This window comes from Pundamilia nyererei, unplaced genomic scaffold (genome assembly GCF_000239375.1).
Source record: "Pundamilia nyererei isolate P.nyererei 1_Seehausen unplaced genomic scaffold, PunNye1.0 scaffold00328, whole genome shotgun sequence".
NCBI lineage: Eukaryota > Metazoa > Chordata > Actinopteri > Cichliformes > Cichlidae > Pundamilia > Pundamilia nyererei.
The window spans coordinates 121,289-138,320 of NW_005187729.1; the positions used below are offsets into that span (position 1 = coordinate 121,289).

A 17,032-nucleotide genomic window follows, 5' to 3' on the forward strand; every position below is an offset into this window, starting at 1 on the left:
TGAACATTTTTTTGTATCGAAAAAATATCGAACCGTGACACCAAAGTATCGAACCGAACCGAACCGTGAATTTTGTGTATCGTTGCACCCCTAGTGCTTAGATAATTACAAAAAGACATTTCTAAATAAAATGCTCGCCAAGGAGCAAAGGAAACCAGGAGGTTAATGACACACCTTACCTGTCTTTAACTGCTCTCTTTAGAAAGCTGCGCTTTTCACTTTACAATGTAGAGCTCTGAACATTTTTACAGGTTAATATAAGATCGTTTCAGCTTTGAATTAGCAGCGGACACTGAAGTGGAGAAAAACCCTCTGAAATGTTTTGAACTGTATTTATTTAGCAGGAAGTTTTACATGTTAGATGCTTTAGAAAAACGTAATAGCAAGTAGGGTCACTGAGTAGCTACACAAACTGAAAAACCCTGCAGAAGTAGGTTGTTGAGTTGGGATTGCAGTTTCTTCCCTTCTCTATTATGTCCACAGATATTACTAGACCAGTGTGGAAGCAGGGACTGGTTGGGTTTAGACTGATGTTACCACGGTGACAACATGCATGTTCGGTGTCATTATACCTGGGGGTTGTGACGGTTGTCGTGGAGGTCGTCGGGGTAGGGTCTGTCCGGGCTCCAGTTACCCGTCTTTTGGAACATTTCCTGGGCTTTGGCCGTCACCCATGACTGGCTCTCAGTCATGCCACCCTCAGGAGGTCTGGCACCCACACACACACACACAAACATAAATATGAATATTATTGGAATGCTAGGGATACTGTAATTTTTCAGTAATCCTTAATGCAACAACACCGAATTTGCAGAAGACCAAGGAATTAATTTAGAGTGGGATCAATATGTCGGCTACTATTGACCTGTTTACTGATTTATAGAGTCCGTCTAAACAGGAGCTGTACTTCAAGCTTAATTTTAATCTTAGCATGGTAACATGATTACAGATACTATAATTATCATATTGTTGCTTATTTATTAATCCTTTATTTATCCAGGTAAAAAATCTCATTGAGATTAAAAATCTCATTTCCAAGAGAGACCTGGCATCAAGACCTTATACTCATGTCTTGATAAACAGCACTTGTACTTTTTCTGTATCTGATCTGATTTATGTTTACACTACATTTAAAATCAAAGGTTTGGAAATGAAAATGAAAACAAAATTACATTTTAATCTACACTTGAGGAAAAACTAATATCATAATTAACTGAAAAATAACTATGTTACAGAGATCACAGTGTATATTTGTCAGAGGTTTGTTTTAAGGATTAGGGTTTCTTTACCTCAAACTTCTCAATCACAGTAAAACATCAGTATATTATTTTGTTTGATGTGATGATATGATTTAAAAAAAGAGAAGCATGAGATTCAGCTGAGGTGCTGTGGATGAGCTGGTGCGAGCTAGTGGCACCATCTTTCTCTGCAAAGACTTTAATAAGTCTTTAATAAGAGAATAATGATAAAGTTATCAGAATTCCAGCAAACTTTGAAGCATCCTAACTGTGGCATGTTTTATAATCAATATCTTTCAAAGTTTAAATAAGGAGACCAAACTAAATAAGAGTTTTGATAACCTTCAAGAAGTCACATGATGCCTTATATTCTAAATATGGCTCCTAAAATATTATAGTGAAAAATGTACAAAAACTGTAATAAGGCATAAACAGCTGTAAAAGGTCTGGTCAAAAAAAAAAAAGAAGAAGCACATTTTGCTTGTTTTTACTTTCAAACCTTTCCTTTCAGCTCACTATAGCTCACAATCAGTGTTAAAGGCATTAGCTGGAATGGAACTGGCACAAAAGGGGGGAAAATAAAAAACAAACAAACAGATTTTTTGAATTGATCTACAGTGTGGATGCGACTGTATGCTTAATGTATTTGTACTGGACGTTTCTGTCTGAAGCGCCTCATTGCAGTGTGTAGGGGCTTCCCCCGTTTTCTACTCACATGCTGTTGATGTTGTCTAGCTGCGTGCTGGAGAGGCCGTTCTGGCCCTGGCCTCCCTGGCCGTCCGTGCCGCCTCCCTCAGAGGGCGGCTCCATGCGCTGAAACATTAATGGCGTTCGGTTCTGTGTGAGATACACGACATGGCCTGCAGGCTTGCATCAGGCACACTCAGGGGGGCAGACACAGGACACAAACACAGGATGCACTCGCAGCATGCACCCACACGGGGGCGCCATCAGCAAGCACATGGCTGTGGGTATCCAAGGTAAAGTTTCCCCAAAGACTACTTGATCTGGAGTCTGCTTGCTACCCAGAAAGTGTTAAAGGGACACTGTTAACTCTGATATGTTGGGTAGAGATTCAGGGTAGCAAAACTGATCTCAGATCTGTGTCAGAGGGGAGCTTTTACCTTGAGGTAAGATTGCTCTTAAATCTCAGGTCTTGGACCAGGTTCTCATACTCACAAAGTATATCTATATAGAGACATTTTACTCAAAAATCATATACTGATCTGCCAAGTTGTTTTGAGTAACATGCCATTTCAAGAGAAGTAGTAATCTGATCCTAAACCAGCAGTATTAAAAAGCAACTTCTGCTTCCATCAGACAGGTCAAAGGTCAAGCCGTTTTACTCTCAGGAGATCCTGTTTCAACAGAGTCCTCTCTGGAGTGGCTTAGCGTTGATGGTTCATGACTGCGAGAGCCCATGTCATGTCCCTCCATGGTCTGGAAGCTAAAGGCCGGAGGATAAATGACTGAAGAGCTGCTCAGAAACAAATTCAAACCTCTTCAGACACATCAGGCTGATCTGTTGGACAGGAAGTCCGGCTACAATGTGCACCATTAATAATGGCCAGCTTTGGTTAGCTGCTTAAAAATGCTGACATTATCTAAGCTCGCCACAGGACACACGTCATACTGATTGTGTCAGACACAGAGACAACCGATATGACTTCTGTTTGTTCTCACGAATGAAGTCACAAAGATATCACTTTAAAAAAAAGCCATACGTTTTTTGATCCTGTCCAACTGTCTTTTCCAGTGTCAAGGAGAAAAACTGTTTAAGTTTGTCTCTGAACAGTTTTGTTCTAGCACCAGAGCCACTGATGGATCCTGACAAAACTCATGGTAGAAATGTTTAGATGGATAGGATAATGACAAACAGAGAAACACTGAACACCTCTGGCTCCAACTGAGTATGTTTCTGCAGTTGTGTGTGTATGAATGAATGCTTCCATGACAGAATGATTACACAGGGAGACACTGGTCTCAGGAATCTTCCCTCAACGTCCCCGCAGACAGAGAAGGGAGCAGGCAGATTCAAAGAAACACAGGCTGAAGAGAATGGGTCTCGGTTAGAGAAACGTGGTGGCAATCAACCTGGATTGACCAAATAGGGAGAGCTTGACAGGTCAAAGTCTCTAGCTTCCTGGAAGGATAAATAGAAGACAGAAGGACACAGATGGCATGGAGGATGGGCACAAGGGACATCAGACAACATCCATGGCAAGGAAACAAAGTAGCCAACAAAGACAAAACAACAAAATACTGACAGACAACGATAACAAACAATGACTAAGACATTTCACACTTGACATGTGCACAGCAGGAATGAATGGAGGCAAAGAGGTAAACAGATGAGTTGTTAAAGAAAGGAGCCACCCTTAGCTTCTTTTATTAGTCATTTTAGGTCTAAAATAAATATTTGTCAATTTTACTTATTTTCTCTTTCTGATTTGGGGTCTGAGCAACAACAGGAAGCCGTCACGACCCGAACGCCTCACTGAGGACCCATCAGGAAGCATTCTGCCTCAACTGCCTCCTTTCAATGTGGAGGAGCAGCACCTGTACTCTGCCTGTGTGTGCAACCTCATTCTTCAGGGTCACTAACCACAGCTTGTGGCCATAAGTGAGGGTGGGAACATAGATCGACAGGTACAGCATCTAGATGAGGTCAAAGATATCACTGACGTTAAGTAACCTTAACCATTAACCATATGTTTTGAAGAAAAAACCCCTCAAGACTTTGGAGAACATTTTGCAAAAGCCCAAAGATCACACATTTTCATTGTACAGTGCTGCTAGACCTTAGAGCAGAGGTAGGGAACTCCAGGCCTCGAGAGCGGGTGTCCTGCAGGTTTTACATCTCAGTCTGGGTCAAAACACCTGAATCAAATGATTAGTTCATTACCAGCCTCTGGAGAACTTCAAGACAAGTTGAGGAGATAATTTAGCCATTTAAATCAGCTGTGTTGGATCAAGGACACGTCTAAAACCTGCAGAACACCAGCTCTAGAGGCCTGGAGTTCTATACCTCTGCCTTAGAGGGTTAACCAAAAGTGGGCTTGTTGGCTCAGAAACTAAGGAAAGCAGCTTTCACTAGGGAGCACTTAAATCTGAAAAGCCACATCCAGGCAGTTCTGTTCACTAATTACTGTTTGCTGAAGAAATCAGCGTTCTATGTAAATGCGAAAATGTTCCATCATGCTGGATGTGAAAAATTAACTTCTGGCACGTGTGTTTCTTTTTCACTTGTGTGCCTTTATTGTGTGTGCATTGGCCACACATTGCACATTACAGAGGGTGGATAGTGTTACTTTAACGGCAGGATCCCAGTGGCAATGCTATGGGTAATGCCGCAGGGGGATGATAGGATGACTGAAAAGTGAAACCAAATGCCCAACCCTACTGGGTATCCAAACCTGATGCTACAGAAAAAAAAAAGCCTTCTCTAAATATACACGTGAAGATTGTGGGTGGATTCTTCCTTCAAAGCAGCACGGTAATATGAAAACAAAGACTGCAGCAGAAAAGAGGAAAGCAGTGGCGAGATAAAGTAGAGATGACGAGATGGTTAAAGTCATCGTGCACTGCTGATGTTGAGAGAGCTGGTGTCGAACTGTCCGTTCAGTCCGATGGGATAGCCTGCATTCAGGACACACGCTGTTTTTGACATGATGTAGTGTTGGTAAGAGAAAGGAACAACATACTCTCCATTCACCAATGCACTCCTTCATTCAACAAAATGGAAATCTGGAGACAAGACATGCATCTGAGTCAGTAAGAATGAGCCTGACACCATTTCATGGGCAAATCTAGGAGCGATTGCACAAGTGGAGAGATGTTTCCACACAAGCGAGTGCATCTTAAAGGCATTCATTGACACAAGGGGACGAGCACTGACAAGGAACAAAGGTAAGGCCATGTGGTATCATCATCATCATCATCATCACTGTTCAGAAGATTACAAGCAACAAAACCCTTAGTTTAACCTTTGGTTATGCTTTATCCTCCTTACCATGCTCAAATTATCCATGATACAAAACAAACAAAACAAGTGAAAGTGTGGGGGAGGGTCAAGTTGCTAACTGTCTGTAAAAGATTATATAAAATAACCCTTTTAGCAAGCTTTGTAAAATAATAGGCTTCTTGATCTCTTGGTTAGCCAAGAAAGCAAGAAGGTACTAGAAAAAGTATGCAGATTTTTAGAAGCATGCTAAAGAGACGGTACAGTGCAAGAGGGAGGTAAGCTGTGCTCAGAAGTGTAGCTGGGAGTCAGCACAGGATTTAAATGTATAAGACATGTTTCTTATTCTTTTAAATCCATATCTGGCAGAAGAACGGCAAACAAGAGACGACCAGGAGGAGGAACACAAAAAGAAAAAAGTCTTTCGGTATTTGGAATATTTCTCTGGCTTGGAGTCTACCTGTTCCTCTCGCAGGGCCTGCAGCTTTTTCGTCTTGCTCTGCCGGTAGTACTCCATGATCATCATGGCAGCGTAGATTTTGCCCACCGTCAAGTCTGTGGCTGCTGAGAAAATGACAAGTTACCCTGCAAGATTAGACCCGAGTGTGATGGGACCCTGAGCCATGGGGGAGGGATGGGAGTGGGGGACAAGACACAAACACTGACAGAGAAATACACAACATGCATAATCCACCAGCAGCTGGACATCCTAGCTTAGCATTAACAAATAAATAAAACTGTAACGTCAACAAAATACTCAGCATTTGCTTTTTCTGAGCTGAGGAGCTCCTAGCTTTAGCTGACAGAGGTACATGCCGAGAATATTTGATCAGAGGTTACTGATACTTCTGAGCAAAGAAAAACTTTAGTTTCAGCAGTTTTGGTATGTGGATAAATAAATCAAATATATAAATTAAATACATTAAAAGTTTACCAACCATTTAAGCAACTGGAAAGCTTTGGGTTTTGCTAGGAAGCATAAACACTTGACTCTGGACCAATAAAAGAAGGTAATGTGGTCTGATGAGCCCAGATTTACCCTGTTCTAGACTGATGGGCACGTCCCCGTATCATCGAGCGATGACGTTTTTCTCAAGAAGGCAGCAGCAGGGACAATTTCATGGTTTGAGCCAAGAGTTGTATCATGACCGCTTTCATACATTTCAGAATGTCAGTGGGACAGTTTGAGCTCTTTTTGGGAGAATAGGGACCAAATCTATTTAAACTGCTTCAGTCTGCACACAGTTACTGCTGCCACTGCAAGCCGATTTGCAACCCACCTCCACACCAGCTTCTACATTTCATTCCATTATGACTTAATCAATGTCATGTTTGTTATCAATGATGTCTGCTCTCGATTTTACTGGCGTTCTTCCCACCTTAGGATTTCCACATATGCGTTTTACAGGGTGGGAGGATCCCAGAACAAAGCCATCCCGGCAAATATGAAAACAAATGAATTCTTGGGAGAAATTTATGAGCAAGCACACAGTCTGAAAGTTCACATAGCAAATACCTTTAAATGTTAAAGGAGCATTTCTGGCAGTTCTTAAATTATTTCTTGCTCATGAACACTGTAGCTTGTCATGTTTAAAAAAAATTATATTGCACTTTCTAAGGGCAAATAAGAACCTGTATTACTTCATCAAAATACTTAACATTCAACAAACGAATAATTTTTTTTGTTTTTTTGAAGAATATCAGTAACCACTGTGCAAACATTCCCGAATGAAGCCTTAACTGAAACAAGGTTAAGCTCACTTGCTGGTGTACTACAGGCATATACGATATCACAACACAGTACAGTAACAAAGCTGGTAGTCTTTTCACAGGCAGATGCTGTTCTTATATCTTTTCAAAGGACATGCTCTTATTATTTCGCTATCATCTTATCATACAAGGAAAAGAAATTCCTTATAGATTAATATGAAGGCTTAGGACTAGGCAGCCACCTCATTAAGAAACGTGGACACCACAGCCAAGTGATCCCTGAGAAAAAAAGGAGCTCAATTTTTTTCCAAAAACTCCGGATACATATCCCCAGAGTTTGGGTGAAACACATAAATACTTAAAATCAGAAAAATATTGAGCTTTGTTTCGACTGTCTGTGAACAATGTGAATTACTAGATTACACCGCATACTTGTGGCGCCCTTTTCAAAGTGGCGTGGCTAAAAGTCTTCGAGCATTAAAACTGATATTAATGTGTGATAAGATATGACCACACATATCTTATATCTCAATCAATTCCATGCAAGTACTAAGAAGTAAACATGCACTATATGCATTTTCATAAACTTATTTTTAACCAATCAGGCTTTACATTCATTACATTTGTATAAAGGTTTAATCCTAAAGTCTTCCTGTAGTGAAAAGACTTCTATAGAGGATCTTCTATAGTAGGCACCTCCTGATAACAGGAATGACTGAATGGGTGGATAGTTTCATGGTGTGGGTTTGTGTCCTGCTGTTTCTACTCTTATGTGATGTGTCTGTGTGCCCATGTGAATCTAAGTATGGTATGCTGTATCTGTACATGTTATCTGAAGGGTAATCCCATTTAAAATCAATGAAAGCTGAATAAAGTTCCCACCTTTTTTATGTACAATCACTTAAGTATAGTTAGTGAAGGCATATCAAATTTTACTTTACTATAAACACTTTTTCAACTACATGAGGGTGAGTCAAAACGTTGGTCCCTTAGTTTGCTGAATTTGAGCCCTTGTGTCTTTATGAGATAACCTCTGCGTATTCAACTCACAACAAAAGCCATCTTCAGGACTAAATTTATCTGATCAATGTGATATGCCCAGACTATATTATGGAACATGTGAGCACTAATGATGCTCTTCCATTTCAGAGCCATAAGCTATATTAGCAGATTACAGTGACACAGGAGTTACAGCTAGAAGCTGAGCCTGATACCAAAACACAAGGACGAAGTACAAGTAATCAGTTTTTCACATTGTTCTGGAGGAATTTTGGCCCACTGTTGCTTTTGTTCACTGAAGTCTGCAGGCATTCATTTAACTCTCCACAGCATTTTAATCAGGTTGCAGTCTGGACTTCATTGCAGCACCTTGATCTTTTTCTTTTTCTATTGTAGATTTGTTTCTGTGCTTGGAATCACTGACCTGCTGTATGTTGGGCCAAGCTTTAGCTGTGGGAGACACAGCCTCACATTTGAATGAGTTCATGGTGGACTGAATGAGTGCAAGGTGCCCAGGTCCCATTGCTGTAAAACAATCCCAAATCATCACTCCACCACCATGCTTGACAGCTAGTATGAGGTGTTGTTGATGACGACATACTAATTTTTTGGAGCTAGTCATTATAGTCCAACACTTTTACTTTGGTCGTCCTGTAGAAAATGTACACAGAATCCTACAAGGAGGTAAAAAGGAGACCTTTTGTGTTAACATTTTAACCAAGTTTATCCAAAATGCCCAATTTTGAAGTTTTCCCCAGTGAATGATCAGAAAACAAGTAAAACTTCCCAGTTACCAAATGATTTAGTGCCACAAATTATTCTCTCCTGGACCTGGAGTTAAAATTATTCAACTTGATTAAGTGCTAAATTTTGACCCAACCTCATGTACAGTGAAGGCTTTGAAGTAACCTTGAAAACTTCTAAAGTGTAAAGTTAACTGGATTTGGATTCATTAAATAACTGACCTTGAACACAAATGACACGGTGTGACAAAGAGGCATCATCCATCTAAATTTACCGCCCAATTGATGATATTAGTCTGGCTTTATGCATGTACTATTTTGCTCTGGCCCAAAGTATTGGAGCAACATTTGCAAAGAATTTACATTTGTAAATCTATGCATGTGTGTAAGTACTGTTAATGTGTGTGTTTTTTGTTGTTGTTCCCCGATCAGGAGATGCAAAGCAGTGAATGACACTGGCTGGTAGAAGCTTTCCTCTTGGTGAGTTGGTGATCGGACACACACACACCACTTTGTGCTGTTTTCCTACAACTTACCCTTGTGAGGGGTAACCAGCAAGTCCAGTGTCTTCTGCGATAGGTTGGGCCAGATAGCCATCATCTCCTTTCTAAGCTCTGCATCCATCTGGTGCTTATCTGCACCACCTGGGTAGCATGTACCAAAAGCGTCCATGCACACACATTGAACATTTGTAGACACATGGAGACGTCCGACCACACGTGAAGAGCCCCCAGACACAAAAAGAGCAAGGTACCGACCAAAAGAGAGGCACAATGGCATGAAATCCAAAAAGAAATATATTTATCCATTCAGGCATCCAAACATTCACCCAAAAACAAAAAAGTGATTTGTTAGCATTTTGTCATATTTGCTACAATAATCTAAAACATACTTCTCAAGAGAAAGAGACAGAAACTGTGAAGAAAGAGACTCAAAGTGTCACAGTACTTCATACCATACCCTTAGCAATCTTTATGTCCAGTGCTGTCCTTATCAGAGCCATGAGCGTGGAGTTAAAATGCACCGTGCTGTCATCAGCAACCGGTAGATCCATGCGCAGCAGCCTCTGTGGAAAGCCAGTCAGGGATGAGAGGATGAGAAAGGGATGTGTCCCTGCTGAACTGTGGTGTGCCTGAACCTCCAGGAAGGGGAGGGGATGAGGGGTTGGGGGCAGGGTTGAGAGAGCTCCATAGACTACAGCCAATTCCAGCTGGACCGGATTTGCCCAGGTTTTAGTCAATATTCCCTGAGAGAGATTAGAATTAAGGCACAGATGCCTGGGTGTAGAGTCAGTGAATCCTCTGATAAACGTGTGCCATATAGAGTGACTCTTGAGAATTCGTGGGTTAAGTCTGTTGCACAGCTTTGCTAATTTTTTGCATTGGCAAGTGCAAGAGCATTTACGTGATGACAGAATGTTGAATAGTCGAGTTCCAGTGTCTCCTGTTTCTTTTTTTTCCAGTGATACTCTACGAAACAGCACAGCTATATCCAATGAGGGCCATCTGCTGCTAAGCAACTGTGAGAGCTGAGAACCACAAGGAAGAACAATCGGAGCCGAAATGGCCTCCGACCCAACCTGTGCCCATGTTCCCTAAATGTGTGAATGCATGGGTGCATTTACACATCTCTGTTGTTACACACATATAGATAGATATAACAGTACACATACACAGACCCGACCCCCCCACCCCCCACCCTACCCCAACAATCATCCCTTCCCTCTACACTTACACACAATTATTTGCACAGACTCCAATTAAGAGTGCTTAATTGGAGTCCTTTAGAGACAAAATAAGTTGACTGAAGAACAATAACAGTATCACTGGTGTAATTCTGCTATTTTTCAGGAGACTGCTGTGGTTTTGTTTAACTGAGGCAACTGCTATAGAGCTCCCCCTACCTCTAAAGAGGTTCCCTGTCTTTACATGTCTATACCAGGTAAAACCAATGGAGAAACCTGCAGATAGAACTGAACAAGCTAGGCCAGCTGGGGTCGCTTGCCGTTCCTATCTTGACCAGTTAACATCCATCAGATTTACCTACGAACATGAGCGTTGGGCACTCACGATGGCAAGCACGGTAGTACGATGGCGGTGGAGTTGTGTACGTGCTCTTGTGTTCCTGAGTGTGTGCAAGTGTCGGGCATGCCCAAAGCCAAGTGTGCAGCAGGCAGAGGGCATCGGCCAACATCCACAGCGCTCGACAGGCAACAGGCAGGCAGGCTCGATGTCGCCCATAGCCATGCGACAAAGAGGATTTCATGCAACACCCCATCAAAAAATCCAACAAACCCGGACACAGCATGCAACATGCATTTACTTCACTCCCACTATCTAAGCCCAAACTCTTCCCACCCAGCCCACTACTCCCCATGACTTCCCTTAAAACCCACTTTTACAATACAAGCAGCCGTGCATCCGCGCAAAGAGAGTATCCTCAATCCAATCGGATTGATCCTACTGATTGACAGGTAATTTCACACTTTTTGGATTCTTCTTTTGTTTTCTCCTTCTACTTTTTACATTCATGGCTGCCCTAAAGTCAAATTGGACAGCAAGGTGTTACTTCGTATCAAGTCAAGATCTCTCTCAATGCCAGACGGGTGCAGTGTCTTAAGGGGGTGTAAGAGTTAGAGAGGATTAGAGTTGTGGCATTCCCTGAAAGAAGAAAAAAATCATATAGAAGTTTAAAAAACAGATGATTGAAGTTCTGTTTTTTCTGTTTATTTTATTTATTTTTTTGGTTTTGGACCAACCAGACTTTGTGGTAATAGAGCTGTAGGGTAAGGGGACCGGGGCGTATCAAAGGGGACACATGGCAGGGATAACAGTTAGTCGGGCTAAACTAGTCAACTCTAAGCTTGGTCATGAGATGTAGTTACAGATAAAAAGGTAAAGGTGAGAATGAGCAGGGAGAGGAGGGTTGTGAAAACACTGAAAGAGTAAAAGAGGAATCAAGAGAACGTGAGTCAGTGTGATTTAAACTGAGAGGAGAACTGAGAGTGTGTGTGTAGATAGAAAAGAGAAAAGAGAGGCTGAAAATTACAGAACACGACAAAAGATAAAGACGAAGACTAAAAACAACACTGACAGAGGTCAGTTCAAAAGAGACAATCTGTCGTAGCAATACACATTTAACAGCTTTTTCTTTTTTTACTTTGAGTAAAGGGCTTTGTGTCCACTAAAGTGAAGATCAAGAACTTTGCCTAAATATTAAGGGCAATGTAAACCTTCCCCTCTTTATTCATTAACTGTTTCTCATATCACAAGGTTCTTTAATTGACTTCTTTTTGTCGGATTTGTGTAAATGAATACTGGAAGGTTCTGATGGCTGAAGTATGTGATGGGTGCTAGTGCCAAGACAGTTTGACATACTGGAGAGGAAACCAAGAGAAAGAACAGGAAGGAGAGGTAAAGTGGAGACAGAGTGGGCTTGACAGAGGGATGTAATGAAGGAGTGAAGATGGCTCCTAATTGGTGACAGACAAGTGGATGTAGAAGAATGTGAGGGAAAGGATGGCTGGCAGGCAGAAGGTCAGTGGAGAGAAGAGGAAAACAGAGGAAAAGGAAGAATGAGAGAGGCAAATGGATAGTACAAAGATTACTGACATCCAGATTCAACAGAAATGAGTAACACTGGAGATTTTCTAATAATTGTTAAAATTACTGCTTTTCACTCACCACATATAATAAATGGGAGGCTACTGTACACACAGATATTTGGAGATAAGTGGATCGACTGCACGTACAGATAATTGACTTTAGGAGTCATATCAGGTGTAGCTCATTACAGGAGCAGGCAGATCTAATTTGGTGCTGGCTAAACAGAGCTGGCCAATTCATTAAGTATTTGCGTGAATTAGTGACTGTTGTTTCTTGGGAAATAATTTTAAGGGACTTTTTTTTAATTCTTCAAATAATTAACATATTTGTAATAACTTTGCAAAAAATCAAAGTAAAGTAGAATTTTGAGGTAATAAAAGACATTTAAACCATTTTGGAATAAAGTTGTAACATTATAAAAGCTGGAAATAGTGAAGTACTGTCAGTACTTTCTGGATACACTGTAGCTATCGATTCCCAACTTTCTGAGCTACTATTTCTGAGCTCCTGCTTCAGGTAAGCAGCATGTTTCTAATTTCTTTTTTCAACCAACACCATCGCATGTTAGAGATTAGATCCTTTCATGTCAATCCTACGAAGAAGACCGTGACCATAAATATTACTATTTTTAAAGAGTATAACATTTCAATAACTATAGTGTGGTTCACCAAAAAGGGAACACAGTCATTATTAATAATTTTCCAGTAGTGTATTTTACAACCTACTCACTTGTGAGTAGCTTTGTTTCGTCTCCCTTCTTCTCAGTCCTCACGACAAATAAATTGAATAAAACTGAATAAAAAATTGACATGAATTTTCTGTGAAAAGTGAACCACAAAACCCTTTGAGCTGCTGCTGAATTTCTAGGTGTAAGTAACATATTTCCTGATTTTAATAAAAAAAAAAAGCTTAATTAGATGTCATTTAAAAAAATAAATAATCAGAGAAATCACTTCCCTCCTGGTTGAAGCACAAAAAGCACCAAACCATCTTGTCAACAGTGTTTTAGTGAATCTGGATGGCAATAAGAAGAAGGACAGGTTGAGAAGGACTCAGCTGAGGTGTAAAGAGAGAGTAGACAATAAGACGAAGAGACAGTGAATGCTGAAATGCTCAATCCAAATCTCTACACTGGTGGTCTGAGGAACAAAGAAGCCAGAGATGCTTGAATGTCAAAAAATCATCTTGAAAAATGAGGAAAAAAACTACAAGGGCCAGAACATGTTTGTATAAGCATTGTATATGTGTATGGTAATGTGTGTGTGCGTGTATATAATACACAGAATAATAGAGCCATCCACAGGAATAAGAGGCACAGAGGTTTGAAGACAGAAACCACTGCCGGTCCTTCTGTACCCGCATCGTAAGCAAATATTGCACTGCGTGAACAAAACCCTTAATAAAATTATCTCAATTTAAGTGTTGCTTGTATATGTTTCCTGAAATAAATCAATGGCGTGTGGAAATTATGTATTTTTCACAATTTTTCAAGCATGATTTCACTGCACTAAAAATTTCTATAAGCATTTTATAGGACATAATTTTAAAATGCAAACCTGCAATAAATAATGAATAAATGTAGATTAAGTAGATGTATATATTTTAAAACAATTTTTTTCTTAAGTTTGAATATTTCAGAACAAAATAGGCTATAAATAAATGAAAACTGAAAGTAGTCATTAATATTTAGTGGACTTACTTACACCAATCTAAAAACACATGGACGTCTGAAAGTTTTCTTACTTTCTAAGTTACACCTGTGCTTTAACTGTGTTTTGCTTGCGTCCGTGCAGGTTGCAGAAGGACTGGCAAAGCCTCCTCCGTTCCCTTACTCCTGTGGCTTGACGGGAGGAAATCAAAGAAAGAGGACTGACTACCAATCCACTATCACTGCACTTCACGACAAAAGCCCATCCCTCCATCCCCGCGGTCGGAGAGAAAGAAGAGAGGACAGCGCTCACCACCACCACAACCACCACTAACAGACAATGAGGAGAACACCGCTGGGAGGAGGGAGGGAAGAAGGGAGGGAGGTGGAGGAGAGTGGGTAAGAAGGAGGAGGAGGAAAAGGGACAGGGAGGCTTGAGCAAATGAAAGAGAAGAGGTTCTCTTCCCCAGCGATGGGGAGGCTGAAGAACGGAGACTTTATGGATGGGGAAAAGGAGGAAGAAATGAATGATGGGAGAGGGGAGGGAGAGGAGGAGGTGAGGGTGGTGGCTGAGGGGGGGTGGAGGGGTAAGGTGGGGGGCGAGTCTACCTTATAGGCGACCCGGGCGGGACACCTCTTCCCGAGGCCTAGCGGCGGACACATGTGTCTTAGCATCTGATACATGTCTGTGTAACTGATCCGGCCGCTGGAGTGGCCACGAACACACATACACACACGCACACACAAACACACACACGTGCACCATATATGCACATGCATCCAACACCCCATACGCCAACACACCCACACCAGACAAAACAAAGACGGACGACGTAAAAACGTAAGAAAGAAAAACAATGGGGGGAGGGAGGAAGAGGAGGATTAAGAGGGAAGGACGGAGACAGACAGACAGAGGTGTGTTCGGGGGAGACATGAGGAGAAATAAAAAGAAACCGACAAAGGAAAGGAAGAGGGGGGGAAACAAATACACAGAGGTTATTGTTTTGATCACTGTGGATATGTGGTTGCTGTGGTGAGAGAAAAAGAGAAGGAAAGAGAACGAGAGAGAAAGAGGGGGTGTGTTACGTGGCTTCTAGTTTGATATATTGTAACGTTAGTGGAGAGAAGAGGAGGGAAGGGAGGAAGGCAGGGAGAAAGGTTAGGGAAGGGGAGGGTTGGAGGAGGTGTTATTTAGTTTAGTTACTTGCTATTAAGATACCGTTCTATGCGAGTCGAAAAGGGGATTTGAGTGGGTATTTTATTTCGTTAAAAGTCGGTGCCCTCTTTCGCCGCTCGGATAGAACTGGCAGCGGGGCTTCTAGCAGGCAAAGAAAGCACCGCTGCAGAGATCGGAGTGAGTCACAGTGACAAGTCAATGCAGTCCATTATTGAGGCTTAGTCTCCACCAGGAACCTCCACTCACAGCTGTGCCTTTAGATGTTCAGGGGAGCCCTCCCTCAAGATGGGAAAGGTCACGACACATTTACAACAAGGGTAGCAGCTGAGTAGAAGGTATTCAAAAAGTTTTGGTTGTTTGAGAACCATTAGTTGTTTATAATACAATAAAATGCAACTGAATTAGCCTGTCCAGATAGCTTGTACCTATTAGTTTAGGTTGAATGAAGTGGAATATCTACTGAAGGGTACAAAGCACCTCAAAAAGAACCATTCAGTTTCAAAGTACTTCAATTTCGCAGCTGTTCAGCAGTAATAATCAAAAGACGTACTGTTAGAAAGAGTGGATTTGAGAGCTTTGCGTAATTGCTAGAGGCTGCCATGCCTCCAGACATGCTCGCAAAAGTATAGGATGAGTTTGATTATCATATGGATGTATGTTATGCATCCGGAGGGAGACACATCGAGCACTTGTGAACATCGTAAGTAAAGCTTTTTATTCAGCCATGTATTTAAAACTTTACTACAAAGTTCTATGTCTATTACTTAAACAAATATAGCCTTTTGAAATTGGGTGGTTCTTCCGATACACCCTGTATACAACAGGTCTCATACTACAGACATATTAGACGTCTCACAACTCAAATATAACTAAGTCAATAGAGGACAAGAACAACTTAACAAATGGAAAGGTGTAACATTGTGAACACACATATCTGCAGCCCGATGCAGATTGTTTGGGTTTTTTAACTGTTAAATACTACAATGTGAATTAAAAATAAATTGTAAGTTGACTTCAACTGGCTACTTAGCAGTAGCTTCAAAAAGCAAATGTAAACGGTATGACTAACAAATCTTCCCACGAACCTCTGCCGACACAAGCAGTTACTAAGAGGTACCTGGTGGACACAAGACTATTTTTAATGTCAAGAGTCCTCGCCCCAAACCACACACACACCCTGCCCCTTTCTTTTTTGTCCCCCACACACCAGAGCCACAAACAGAGCAAGTTTGGCCATCTCATGACAGTACTTCAGATAACAGTTACCCAACTCCTGCAGATTGATTTTACATGAAAATTATACTTAAAGAACTATAGGAGGTCGTTTGATAGCTGATTTGTTGTCTTATGAAAATAGTTAATAGTAGCTAGTCCTTTTAGCTTTAGGAAAAGTATTGCAAAAGTATGTTTAACTTCGATATTACTGTGCTAAAAGTACAGGGTGCATTTTATATAAAGGTAATGTAACAGGCTAAATACTGGTTTTGGTGTGTCTAATTTTTAAAGCCACTACGTGTACTGGTTTGAAAGTCCATACAAGTTAAGAAGGGTTTAGAAAAGAAGCTACTCAAAAAAAACAACCCTTTCAATCATTATATTAATCATTTATCATGATATCTGAAACAACCTTTTGTGCTACAAGGACAACCCAATAAGGAAGTGATTCCTTCGAATCACCCCCCATCCCCCTATCCATCCCCTGTGGCTTGTCATGTGCTCTGATGTTGTGATGTGGACATTAATGTGCTCTCTGTGCAGAGGAGTTTTTTTTGTTTCCTGTTCTCATGCTGTCCTCCCATAGGTTGCCCAGCGTGTGAAGAGGTCTCTCTTTTTCCTCTTGTACTTTTCCCATTGTTGTGAAAATTTTTCGGTGTTATTCTCCTAACGCTGCCGATCTCCGACTGTATTCCCTTGTGTTGTCTTGTTGTTGTGTGTGTAAGTCGGGGGGGGG

At 41.2% G+C, this 17,032-nt stretch overlaps 1 protein-coding gene across 1 annotated transcript in view; it reads right to left on the reverse strand.

Moving 5' to 3' along the window:
* cacna1ab (calcium channel, voltage-dependent, P/Q type, alpha 1A subunit, b) overlaps positions 1–17,032 on the reverse strand; it is a 192,172-nt gene that overhangs the window by 15,387 nt on the left and 159,753 nt on the right. The window contains exons 42-47 of the mRNA XM_013915592.1: positions 14,514–14,610; positions 9,612–9,717; positions 9,188–9,295; positions 5,660–5,763; positions 1,954–2,075; positions 573–708 (exon numbers count right to left, since the gene is read on the reverse strand). Coding sequence (XP_013771046.1) covers positions 573–708; positions 1,954–2,075; positions 5,660–5,763; positions 9,188–9,295; positions 9,612–9,717; positions 14,514–14,610 — 673 coding nt within the window. The remainder of the gene's footprint in view (positions 1–572; positions 709–1,953; positions 2,076–5,659; positions 5,764–9,187; positions 9,296–9,611; positions 9,718–14,513; positions 14,611–17,032) is intronic.